The following is a 12,500-nucleotide window of genomic DNA, read 5'->3' as shown; positions in this document are numbered from 1 at the left end:
ACAGAGCATCTAACGGACACACTGCTGACACGGCTGGAGCCCATGGGAGAAGCTTGAGAAGCCCGAACTCTTACGGACGCTTCCACAACTGCAGAAGTTTGTCCCACCACCACTTATGGTGCCTCCCGTGATTCTCGAAGACCTCTCATCCTCTGCCGGATAGTAAGATGAGAAAAAAGGAGGAGGGTAGAAGAATAGAGAGGGACAGAGAGGAGCAAAACAGTTGAGTCCCTCTGAGTGCCTTCTGTCTGCGGACCACAGGCTTTTATCGACCTCCGACCGTGTGGGGCTCCTGCTGGGATCCACCTCCATCATCAGCTGGTCCCTATCTCAGCTCTCTCTCACCTCCACCTCTCCTTCTCTCCTCCCCCCCCCCCCCCTCTCTCTCTCTCTCTCTCTCTGTCTCTCTCTTTCTCTCTCTTTCTCTCTCTCTCAACTGCAGGCCTGTAGGGTTGTTGGAGAGTCCCGGCTAGTCAGAGAGGTAACAAAGCCATCTCCTGTAAACTGATCTTGCCCTGGGCATACCCAGGTACACACATATATATACACACACACACACACACACACACACTTTCACACATGTGACACGGTCTGGTGAAAGGGGTAACAAGTTGGCAACCGATTTAATGTTAACGACACACTCACTAGTCAACTAACACAACTTGTTTTGTGAGCCTGCTAACAATGTAAAGTAGTGTTATAGTTAACTAGGTAGCAGTGGGGATTACTCACCGAATCCATTGCATTGAAATATTTTGGCTTGACTAGATGGTGTGTTTTGTGATCTTATGTTGAAATGTATTTCTAGGTGACTTCAATTTCCAATCTGAGAAGCTTCTCTCATCTGGAGTACTTGACCTTCTCCTCTCCTTCGGCCTTACCCTGTCCCCCTCTCCTCCGACTCATAAGGCAGGCAATCAGCTCGACCTTGTCTTCACCAGATCTTCCCACACTTCCAACCTTACCGTTACCCCTCTTCCAGTTTCTGATCACCACTTTATATCCTTCTCCCTTCCCCTCAAAACGTCCTCTTCCCTCTCAGCCTCTAACCACTTAAGACCCTCTCGTCGTAACCTACGTACCCTGTCCCCCAGCGCCCTCTCTTCTTCTGTCCTATCCTCCCTACCCTCTGTCGAATCCTTCTCCCTTCTATCCACTGATGCGGCATCCTCAACCCTCCTGTCCGCTCTCACCTCATCCTTCGACACCCTCTGTCCACTAACCTTGAAGCCAGCTCGATCCTCTCCTCGAGCTCCCTGGCTCTCTGAAACGCTACATTCTTGCAGACTAGAGCTCAGAGCAGCTGAGAGGAAATGGAGAAAAACTGGCCTTTCTGATGACCTTAACCTCTATCACTCTCTCCTTGCCAACTACCCCCCCACCTCTCCCTCCTCCCACTAACAATGCTAACACCCCTTCCAAACTCTCTCCTCGACACTCGGTCTCTGGATTGTCATCTTTTTCCCCCCTCTCCCCCGATGAGATTCTCACACTTATCACATCAAAGCGGGCAACCACATGCCCTCTTGATCCCATCCCCTCCCCCCTTCTCCAATCCATTTCCCCCGATATCCTTCCTTACCGTACCACCCTAATCAACTCCTCCCTATCCACAGGATCTGTCCCAGCGTCCTTCAAAATAGCCAGAGTCAAGCCTCTCCTCAAGAAACCTACCCTTGACCCATCATCTGCCCACAATTACAGACCTGTATCCCTTCTCTCCTTCCCTTCCAAAACCCTTGAACGCGCGGCATCTAAACAACTGACTGACTATCTCTGGAAGATGGATCACTTAGGCCCCCACCAATCCGGCTTCAAGGCTGGGCATTCCACTGAGACTGCGCTCCTTGCTGTCACGGAAGCCCTCCACTCTGCCCAAGCTTCCTCCCTCTCCTCTGTTCTCATTCTCCTTGACCTGTCTGCTGCCTTCGACACAGTCAATCACCAGATCCTTCTCTCCATCCTCTCAGACCTGGGCATCTCTGGCACCGCACACTCCTGGTTTTCTTCCTACCTGGCGGGCCGCTCCTACCAGGTGACCTGGAGAGAATTGCTATCTTCTCCATGAACCCTCTCCACTGGAGTACCCCAGGGTTCTGTCCTAGGGCCCCTACTTTTCTCCCTCTACACCAAGTCTCTTGGCTCGGTAATCTCTTCACATGGGCTCTCCTACCACAGCTACGCAGACGACACTCAACTCTTCCTGTCCTTCCCCCCGTCTGATGTACACGTGGCAACCCGTATCTCAGCATGTCTCGCTGACATTTCAACTTGGATGGCTGACCACCATCTCAAGCTCAATCTTAACAAGACCGAGCTCCTCTTCATCCCCGGGAAAGCCTGCCCTCTCCAAGACTTCTCCATCACAGTGGAGAACTCTACTGTAACCCCCTCCCTGACAGCCAAGAACCTTGGAGTGATCCTGGATAACCGACTATCCTGTGCGGAGAACATTGCAGCAACGGCTCGCTCCTGCAGATTCTTCCTCTACAACATCAGAAGGATACGATCATTCCTTACCAGAGAGGCAGCGCAACTCTTGACCCAGGCACTGGTCATCTCCCGCCTGGATTACTGCAATGTACTCCTGGCTGGGCTCCCCGCTTCAGCCATTAGACCTCTGCAGCTTATCCAGAATGCTGCTGCCCGGCTGGTATTCAACCTCCCCAAATACTCGCATGTCACCCCTCTCCTTTGCACCCTGCACTGGCTCCCGATAGCAGCTCGCATCAGATTCAAGACCCTGGTGCTTGCATACCAGGCAGCTAAAGGGACAGCCCCTGCCTACCTGAAGGAAATGGTAACCCCCCAAACCCCTGCCCGCTCACTCCGCTCCTCCACCTCGGCTGGCCGACTGGCCCCACCTCCTCTACACAGCAGTAGGGCTGCCCGATCACGTCTCTTCACAACACTGGCTCCCCGCTGGTGGAATGAGCTCCCCACGGCTGTCAGAACGGCAGAGTCACTACCCATCTTCCGTCGTAGACTGACGACCCATCTCTTCAGGTTACATCTTAACTGCTCCTCCTGAGAAATCTTCTGACCCTCACCACTACGTCTCCTAAAGACACCCGCTTTCCCCTCTACTGTGTCCGTAAGAACTTTTATTGCCCCCTCTTGTACTGTTTCTCAGTTTCTCCAGTAAAAAAAATAATAATAAAAAAAATAATAGAAGGCGATAGGGAGAAGGTTTTTCCTTCTATCAGTGGCCCCGGGCCCGAGCTAGATTACTCTTCCTGCAACGAATGGTGGATTGCTGATTCACATGCTTAGTATTCAAATGTATTCACATGCTTAGTATTCAAATGTATTGATTGTAAGTCGCTTTGGAATAAGGCATCTGCTAAATGCCAAAAATGTAAAAATGTAAATTTCCTGAACATTTTGATTGTTTGTCGACTTGTTACCCCTTTCACCAGACCGTGTCATATGTGTATGGAGTACAATAAACCTGGGCTTCGTCATACAGATGTGATGAAGGATACGTGTCTCTTCTTCAGAGGCTGATTGTGTGGTGACTACCCGGTTGCTGTTTTAATAATAGCAAGATCTGAACCTCTTGTTGCGTATTGGATAGTTTGCCATTTTTTTAGGATTAGTAACACTTGGATCTTTCAGTATCTCAAAAAAGTGTATACACTTCTACTGGTCTACTGGTATTTTTAGGAAATAAGTATTCTTGTTTTTTTTACCAGCCATACACAGTAAACAACCACAAAAAAGATGAGTCTCAACAAAGATATAATATAATTCTGATTTATTCAAGATATTTTGCTGGTACATTGGTTGATGGCATTGAATAAATCTGGTCGTACCAGTCAGACTTAATTTGGTCAGAAGGAAAAAGGGGAGAGAGGGAGGGTAAGTGGAGGATTGTTGCTGTGTCTAGAAGTGACGAGAGGAGGAACCCATGGAGGAGCGGGACATGGACATGCCACCACCACCTCCGCCGCTCATGCTGTAGCCGAAGCCTCCTCCTGCCCCTCCTCCTCCTCCTCCTCCCATGGAAATGGACATCCCACTGCTCCTGCCACCTCCACTGCCGAAGCCGAAACCGCCACCACCGCCTCCTCCACCTCCGCCCAGGCTCAGGCCACCGCCATATCCACCACCAGCACCGAATCCGCCACCACCCCCGCCGCCGCCACTGCCGCCGCCTCCAGAGCTTGTGACGTGGACAGTTGCAGTTGCACCACCAGCGGAGATTCTGGGGGAAGACACATGAATTAGTTAGCAGTTACAATAACATTATAATCAACATTCATTTTGAACGTGTACAATTGTATGTATGTAATGTAATGTATTAGCTATTCAAGACATTCAAGATATTCAATGTTTGCTTTTATTCTACCTGTTCAGGACCTATTGATTTTGTTTACATTGCATGTTTCTTATTTATTCTTTTTATTTTTAGATTTGATTTCTGCCTTGTGCTTACCTGGACTCTTCTCCTTCCAGCAGTTTCCTGTAGGTGGCGATTTCAATGTCCAGGGCCAGCTTGACGTTCATCAGCTCCTGGTACTCTCTGACCTGGAGTGCCATATCCTGCTTGGCCCTCTGGAGGGCAACCTCCAGATCGTTGATGCGCAGCCTGGCGTCCGTTACAGCCATCTCACCACGCTCCTCAGCCTCGGCAATCTGGGCTTCCAGGGAAGCACGCTAAGAGGTGAAAGAAGAGATGGTAAGTTCCAAACTAATCTTATGATATGTTTTTAGTCACTTTATATCAACGCACCCTTAAACTTGTAGAGGCTTGAAACTATGTAGTAAAAACTAGATTTTTTTTTTTTTCATCCAGGTCTTTCTTGAAAAATAGATTTTATCTCATTGAGATTAACCAGTATAAATAAAGGTTAAATAACTTAAATACTACTATGTATGAATGTTATGTTTAGAGTTGTCCATAATAAATACAGTACCTGTGACTTGACAGACTCAATTTCGCTCTGGAGTCGGCTGATCATGCGGGTGAGCTCAGCAATCTCGGCCTTGGTGGTGCGGAGGTCCTCACCGTACGATCCTGCTGAAGTTTGCATCTCCTCGAACTGGTGAAGACAGATAGAAGTGCAGTCCATTACAATGGAGCAGCGTAGAATGGCATGGGATAGAACTTAGATGCCTTCAACATCTCTAGGATTATCCTAAAAAGTAAATAACTGAATGATGTTGAAGATTCTTCTTGTCTTACCTTCTGTTTGTACCAAGTCTCGGCCTCGGCTCTGCTGCGTGTAGCGATTTCCTCGTACTGGGCGCGCACTTCAGCCACGATGGAGTCCATGTCCAGGCTACGGCTGTTGTCCATCTCCACTACTGCTGACGTGTCCTTGATCTGGCCCTGAAGCTCAAACAGCTCCTGGAGGGAGAAAGCGATATGAGCGATATCAACACCACTGATTCCAAATGACAGCTTATATTTGTGGTATTACGACTGTGACGTGATGTTAGCCTTAACAAATCTTATTTCAGGTCCCTCTAAAGAATATATTTGATCTCAACGACACTAATCTGGATGAAACAAGTTTCAATAAAATACAATTCATGACCATAAGACAGAATGTGGGCCTTACCGCCTCGTAGACAGCTGTGAGGAAGTTGATCTCGTCCTGGAGGGCATCGACCCTGGCCTCCAGCTCCACCTTGATGATGTAGGCACCATCAACATCCTTCTTGAGCAGGACAAACTCATTCTCCACAACGGCACGCTTGTTGATTTCATCTTCATATCTTAAAAGATAGCCAATATCTGAATGTTACATTGACCAACATTTATATGAGAACAGTGAATGCATTCTTAAACCAATACAATGCTAGGTGTTCCAATGCTGATTTCGTGCAATTCTAGAGACTTCTTCGAGGGTTGCGTTCCTCCATTCAAACTCACTTGAGCTTGAAGTCCTCCACCAGGACTTGCATGTTGTTCAACTCTCCATCCAACTTGAGCTTCTCATTTCCCAGGCCATCCAGCTGCCTGCGCAGGTTGGCGATGTAGGCCTCGAACATGCCGTCGATGTTGGAGCGTGTGGTGGTCTGGTCCTGCAGGAGGCTCCACTTGGTCTCCAGCATCTTGTTCTGCTGCTCCAGGAAGCGCACCTGTACACAAGAAGTGACATCACAGGAGTTAGTTAGTGTAGGTGGCTAGAGGAGATGTTTTGTCTTATATTCAGAAATCCTCAAAATCGATGCATATCCTGATGAATACATGTGATTTATCATGTAATTTGTCAGCCATATAACTTGCTGTTAAATTTGCATGAATTGATCTCACTGTTAAATTTGCATGAATTGATATTACTGTATTTAGTGACACATGATTGAGCATGCATATTCTCCCTCAGGCCTTAAAGAAACTATGCGTTTACTGCCCATGGCGACCACACCTTGGTTTCAAAGGCATGAACTTGCACGCACACAAACACGCACGCACACACACACACACACACACACACACACACACACATACACACACACACACACACACACACACACACACACACACACACTACTCAAACAGCCATCCACTCTCAGTTTCATAGTGATATGATGCTCTTATTTGTACCATTGCAGCCTACAATTTTTATTCTCCTGAGCTGGGTTTAAATAATATGTATTTTCAGGTACTTTATGATGTTTGATTTAGCTTGCCAGGGACGATGGAATCAGAATTTGGAACATCTCCAAAAGTCTTAAACCTGCTCATCCAAGCTCAGTCAAAGACATTTGATATGGAGGCAATATTATTTTTGCTATTTATTTTTGTCATGTTGCAACCTCCTCATTGTTATTACACAGAATTACACAGTTATAACACATTTTAACGTATAACCAGACAAAATGACTTTCAAACACCAGAGGAGCACTGACCTTGTCGATGAAGGAGGCGAAGCGGTTGTTGAGGGTCTTGATCTGTTCCTTCTCATGGGTGCGGACGGTTTGGATGTTGGGGTCAATGTCAATGTTGAGGGGGGCCAGGAGGCTCTGGTTGACTGTGACTGCTGTGATGGTGGCCATACCACCACCGCCGAAGCCACCGCCGCCGAAGCCACCACCACCGAAGCCACCGCCCCCAATACCACCGCCGAAGCCGCCACCACCGAAGCCGCCTCCGCCACCACCAAGGGCGAGACCACCACCGAAGCCGCCACCACCGAAGCCGCCTCCGCCACCACCAAGGGCGAGACCACCACCGAAGCCTCCTCCACCTCCACCTCCACCTCCACTCGAGTAGCTGAAGCTGGATCCACCTCCGCCTCCACCACCAAAGCCTCCTCCACCTCCTCCGGCCACAGAGCGTCTAACGGACACACTGCTGGCACGGCTGGAGCCCATGGGAGCAGCTGCAGCCGAGAAGCTGGAGAAGCTCCTCCGGCTTCCACCACTGCTGAAGCTTGCTCCACCGCCACTTATGCTGCCTCCGCCAAAACTTGTAGACCTGAAGGCCATGGCTGTTCTTCTTTTCCTCTGACGGATCCGGGGATGAGCAACAAGTAGGAGGGGAGACCAACAGACAGAGAGGTAAGCTCACTAAGAGGAGAGTTGAGTCCCTCTGAGTGCCTTCTGTCTGTGGACCACAGGTTTATATCTGCCTCTGATGGGGTGGGGCTAGCCTCTAACTCCTCCCCCGTTTTCTTTTTTATTCTATCTGTGGCCACTCCAGGGCACTGTCGATCAGCACAAGCATGACAGGTTTTTTTCAAATGGAAGATCCTATCTAGTTAACTAATGGGGTTTTTTGTTCACCAAGAAGTGCACCTGTACTCAGGAGGTGTTATCAGAGGAGTTAGTTAGTGTAACGTGGCAAGATGTTTATGCAATAGAAAAGGTTTGTCTTATGTTTGGCAATCAATATCCTGATTTATACATGTGATTTGTCATATAAGTTCCTGTGGTAACATCTCACCATTAAATCTGCATAAATTGATCGGATTAAGTAGCTCAAGATTCATCATTCATATTCTACCTGAGGTCATAAAGACCCTTGAATGTCTCAACTGTCATTGCAAAGTAAATGTGATGCTCTTATTTGTACCATTGCAACCTACTATGTTTATGCACCTGACCTGGAACAATTAAATCAAATGGAACATTCCCAAAACTCTTCAATCCGCCCATTCAGCTTACAATCCAAGTACATACCATGTTTGCAACTTAGGTCTGTTGAAGCGGTTGTTGATAGTCTTGATCTGTTCCTTCTCACTGGTACGAGCGGTGTGGATGTTGGGGAGGCCAGGGAGCTTGAGGGAGGCCAGGAGGCTCTGGTTGACTGTGACTAGCCTAACTATGTGATCTGGTCGAAGCCAATACCGCCACCACCACTGCCACTGCCGAAGCCGAAGCTGCCACCGCTGTGACCGAGGCTGACAGGACCGACGCTGAAACCAGTGCCACCAAGGCTGAAATGGCCGCCACCTAATCCTCCAGCTCTACCACTGTATCCTCCGCTTCCTCCGCCCATACCGAAGCCTCCTCTACCTCAACCTCCGCTTGAGTAACTGTAGCTTGATCCACCTCCACCACCGAAGCCACCACCTCCTCCACCCGCAGAGCATCTAACGGACACACTGCTGACACGGGAGCAGCAGAGAAGCTGGAGAAGCCCGAGCTCTTACGGACGCTTCCACAACTGCAGACGTTTATCCCACCACCACTTATGGTGCCTCCCGTGAATCTCGAAGACCTCTCATCCTCTGCCGGATAATAAAATGAGAAAAAGGGAGGAGGATAGAAGAATAGAGAGAGACAGAGAGGAGCAAGACAGTTGAGCCCCTCTGAGTGCCTTCTGTCTGCGGACCGCAAGCTTTTATCGGCCTCCGACCGGGTGGGGCTCCTGCTGGGATCCACCTCCATCATCAGCTGGTCCCTAGCTCAGCTCTCTCTCACCTCCACCGCTCCTTCTCTCCTCCTCCCCTCTCTCTCGCTCTCTTTCTCTCTCTCTGTCTCTCTCTTTCTCTCTCTCTCTATCTCTCTTTCTCTCTCTCTCTCTCTCTCTCTCTCTCTCTCTCTCTCTCTCTCTCTCTCTCTCTCTCTCTCTCTCTCTCTCAACTGCAGGCCTGTAACGTTGTTGGAGAGACCCGGCTAGTCAGAGAGGTAACAAAGCCATCTCCTGTAAACTGATCTTGCCGTGGGCATACCCAGGTACACACAGTATACACACACACACACACACACACACACACACACACACATGCACACACACACACACGTTTATTTATTTATTTATTGAATGTTTTCTGTCTAAGACTAAGCTAAGCTGTTTGACAACAAAATTTCCCCATTGGGGACAATAAAGGTTTTCATTCATTCATTCATTCATTCACACACACACACACACACACACACACACACACACACACACACACACACACACACACACACACACACTTTCTCATGTGACACGGTCTGGTGAAAGGAAGTTGGCAACCGATTTAATGTTAATGACACACTCACTAGTCAACTAAAACAACTTGGTTTGTGAGCCTGCTAACAATGAAAAGTAGTGTTATACTTTCTTTCACCAGACCGTGTCATAATGTGTATTGAGTACAATAAACCTGTGCTTCGTCATACAGATGTGATGAAGGATACGTGTCTCTTCTTCAGAGGCTGATTGTTTGGTGACTACCTGGATGCTGTATTAGTAATAGCGAGATCTGAACCTCTTGTTGCGTATTGGATAGTTTGCCATTTTTGTAGGATTAGTAACACTTGGATCTTTCAGTATCTCAAAAAAGTGTATATACTTCTACTGGTCTACTGGTATCTTTAGGAAAGAAGTATTCTTGTTTTACCAGCCACATACAGTAAACAACCACAAAAAAGATGAGTCTCAACAAAGATACAATATAATTCAGATTTATTCAACATATTTTGGTTGATGGCATTGAATAAATCTGGTCGTACCAGTCAGACTTAATTTGATCAGAAGGAAAAAGGGGAGAGAGGGAGGGTAAGTGGAGGATTGTTGCTGTGTCTAGAAGTGACGAGAGGAGGAACCCATGGAGGAGCGGGACATGGACATGCCACCACCACCTCCGCCGCTCATGCTGTAGCCGAAGCCTCCTCCTGCCCCTCCTCCTCCTCCTCCTCCCATGGAAATGGACATCCCACTGCTCCTGCCACCTCCACCTCCACTGCCGAAGCCGAAACCGCCACCACCGCCTCCTCCACCTCCGCCCAGGCTCAGGCCACCGCCATATCCACCACCAGCACCGAATCCGCCACCACCGCCGCCGCCGCCGCCGCCGCCGCCTCCAGAGCTTGTGACGTGGACGGTTGCAGTTGCACCACCAGCGGAGATTCTGGGGGAAGACACATGGATTAGTTAGCAGTTACAATACCATTATAATCAACATTCACTTTGAACATGTACCATTGTAAAGCAGTGTATTAGCTATTCAAGACATTCAAGATATTCAATGTTTGCTTTTATTCTACCTGTTCAGGACCTATTGATTTTGTTTGCAATATTTTATTTTTTTTGCATGTTTCTTAATTATTTTTTCTCATTTTTAGATGTAATTTCTGCCCTGTGCTTACCTGGTCTCTTCTCCTTCCAGCAGTTTCCTGTAGGTGGCGATTTCAATGTCCAGGGCCAGCTTGACGTTCATCAGCTCCTGGTACTCTCTGACCTGGCGTGCCATATCCTGCTTGGCCCTCTGGAGGGCAACCTCCAGATCGTTGATGCGCAGCCTGGCATCCTTCACGGCCATCTCACCACGCTCCTCAGCCTCAGCAATCTGGGCTTCCAGGGTAGCACGCTAAAAGTTGAAAGAAGAGATGGTAAATTTTTGGTCACTTTATATCAACGCACCCTTAAACTTTTATATGGTTGAAACTATGTAGTAAAAACTAGGAAATTCTTTATTTTTCATCCAGGTCTCTCTTGAAAAATGTTATCTCACTGAGATTAACCTGTATGAATAAAGGTTAAATAAATTAAATACTACTATGTAATTAACATAAAAAGTATTATTATTAACATAATTTTATGTTTAGAGTTGTCCATAATAACAGTACCTGTGACTTGACAGACTCAATCTCGCTCTGGAGTCGGCTGATCATGCGGGTGAGCTCGGCAATCTCGGCCTTGGTGGTGCGGAGGTCCTCACCGTACGATCCTGCTGAAGTCTGCATCTCCTCGAACTGGTGAAGACAGATAGAAGTGCAGTCCATTACAATGGAGCAGCGTAGAATGGCATGGGATAGAACTTCATTGTATATCTGATGATATTGTCTTTGGCTTCACCATATCTAGGATTATCCTAAAAAGTAAATAACTGAATGATGTTGAAGATTCTTCTTGTCTTACCTTCTGTTTGTACCAAGTCTCTGCCTCGGCTCTGCTGCGTGCAGCGATTTCCTCATACTGGGCGCGCACTTCAGCCACGATGGAGTCCATGTCCAGGCTACGGCTGTTGTCCATCTCAACCACTGCTGACGTGTCCTTGATCTGGCTCTGAAGCTCAAACAGCTCCTGGAGGGAGAGAGTGAAATGAGCGATATCAACACCACTGATTCCAAATGACAGCTTATATTTGTGATGTGTGATATTACGACTGTGACGTGATGTTAGCCTTGACATATCTTATTTTAGGCCCCTCTAAAAAAAATATTTTATCTCAACGACACTAATCTGGATGAAACAAGTTTCAATAACATACAATTCATGACCATAAGACAGAATGTGGGCCTTACCGCCTCGTAGACGGCTGTGAGGAAGTTGATCTCGTCCTGGAGGGCATCGACCCTGGCCTCCAGCTCCACCTTGGTGATGTAGGCACCATCAACATCCTTCTTGAGCAGGACAAACTCATTCTCCACAACGGCACGCTTGTTGATTTCATCTTCATATCTTAAAAGATAGCCAATATCTGAATGTTACATTGACCAACATTTATATGAGAACAGTGAATGCATTCTTAAACCAATACAATGCTAGGTGTTCCAATGCTGATTTCGTGCAATTCTAGAGACTTCTTCACTCACTTGATCTTGAAGTCCTCCACCAGGACCTGCATGTTATTCAGCTCTCCATCCAACTTGAGCTTCTCATTGCCCAGGCCATCCAGCTGCCTGCGCAGGTTGGCGATGTAGGCCTCGAACATGCCATCGATGTTGGAGCGTGTGGTGGTCTGGTCCTGCAGGAGGGTCCACTTGGTCTCCAGCATCTTGTTCTGCTGCTCCAGGAAGCGCACCTGTACACAAGAAGTGACATCACAGGAGTTGTGTAAGGTGGCTAGAGGAGATCAAAATCGATGCATATCCTGATTAATACATGTGATTTATCATGTGATTTGTCAGCCATATAACTTGATGTGGTAACATCTCACTGTTAAATATGCATAGATGTACATTACTGTATTTAGTGACACATGATTGAGCATGCATATTCTACCTCAGGCCTTAAAGAAACTATGCTTTACTGCCCATGGCGACCACACCTTGGTTACAAATGCATGAACCTGCACACACACACACACACACACATACACACATACACACAC

The 12,500-nt window shown here is 47.7% G+C and overlaps 2 protein-coding genes across 2 annotated transcripts in view; both read right to left on the bottom strand.

Annotated features, from left to right (window-relative positions):
• LOC308160254 (uncharacterized protein) overlaps nucleotides 1–7,440 on the bottom strand; it is a gene marked incomplete at both ends in the record, with an annotated part of 14,682 nt that extends 7,242 nt beyond the window's left edge. Inside the window, 7 exons of the mRNA XM_080534172.1 lie at nucleotides 3,909–4,207; nucleotides 4,439–4,659; nucleotides 4,920–5,045; nucleotides 5,189–5,353; nucleotides 5,568–5,724; nucleotides 5,882–6,090; nucleotides 6,862–7,440. Coding sequence (XP_080390298.1) covers nucleotides 3,909–4,207; nucleotides 4,439–4,659; nucleotides 4,920–5,045; nucleotides 5,189–5,353; nucleotides 5,568–5,724; nucleotides 5,882–6,090; nucleotides 6,862–7,440 — 1,756 coding nt within the window. The remainder of the gene's footprint in view (nucleotides 1–3,908; nucleotides 4,208–4,438; nucleotides 4,660–4,919; nucleotides 5,046–5,188; nucleotides 5,354–5,567; nucleotides 5,725–5,881; nucleotides 6,091–6,861) is intronic.
• A 2,527-nt stretch (nucleotides 7,441–9,967) lies between these two features.
• LOC308160253 (keratin, type II cytoskeletal 8-like) overlaps nucleotides 9,968–12,500 on the bottom strand; it is a gene marked incomplete at both ends in the record, with an annotated part of 3,606 nt that continues 1,073 nt past the window's right edge. The window contains 6 exons of the mRNA XM_080534171.1: nucleotides 9,968–10,295; nucleotides 10,534–10,754; nucleotides 11,014–11,139; nucleotides 11,306–11,470; nucleotides 11,692–11,848; nucleotides 11,983–12,191. Coding sequence (XP_080390297.1) covers nucleotides 9,968–10,295; nucleotides 10,534–10,754; nucleotides 11,014–11,139; nucleotides 11,306–11,470; nucleotides 11,692–11,848; nucleotides 11,983–12,191 — 1,206 coding nt within the window. The remainder of the gene's footprint in view (nucleotides 10,296–10,533; nucleotides 10,755–11,013; nucleotides 11,140–11,305; nucleotides 11,471–11,691; nucleotides 11,849–11,982; nucleotides 12,192–12,500) is intronic.

The sequence above is a fragment of the Nansenia antarctica genome, assembly GCF_963989245.1.
Source record: "Nansenia antarctica genome assembly, chromosome: 6".
NCBI lineage: Eukaryota > Metazoa > Chordata > Actinopteri > Argentiniformes > Microstomatidae > Nansenia > Nansenia antarctica.
Note: the sequence above shows the minus strand (reverse complement) of the source record. Positions and strands in the feature narration are given on the sequence as shown.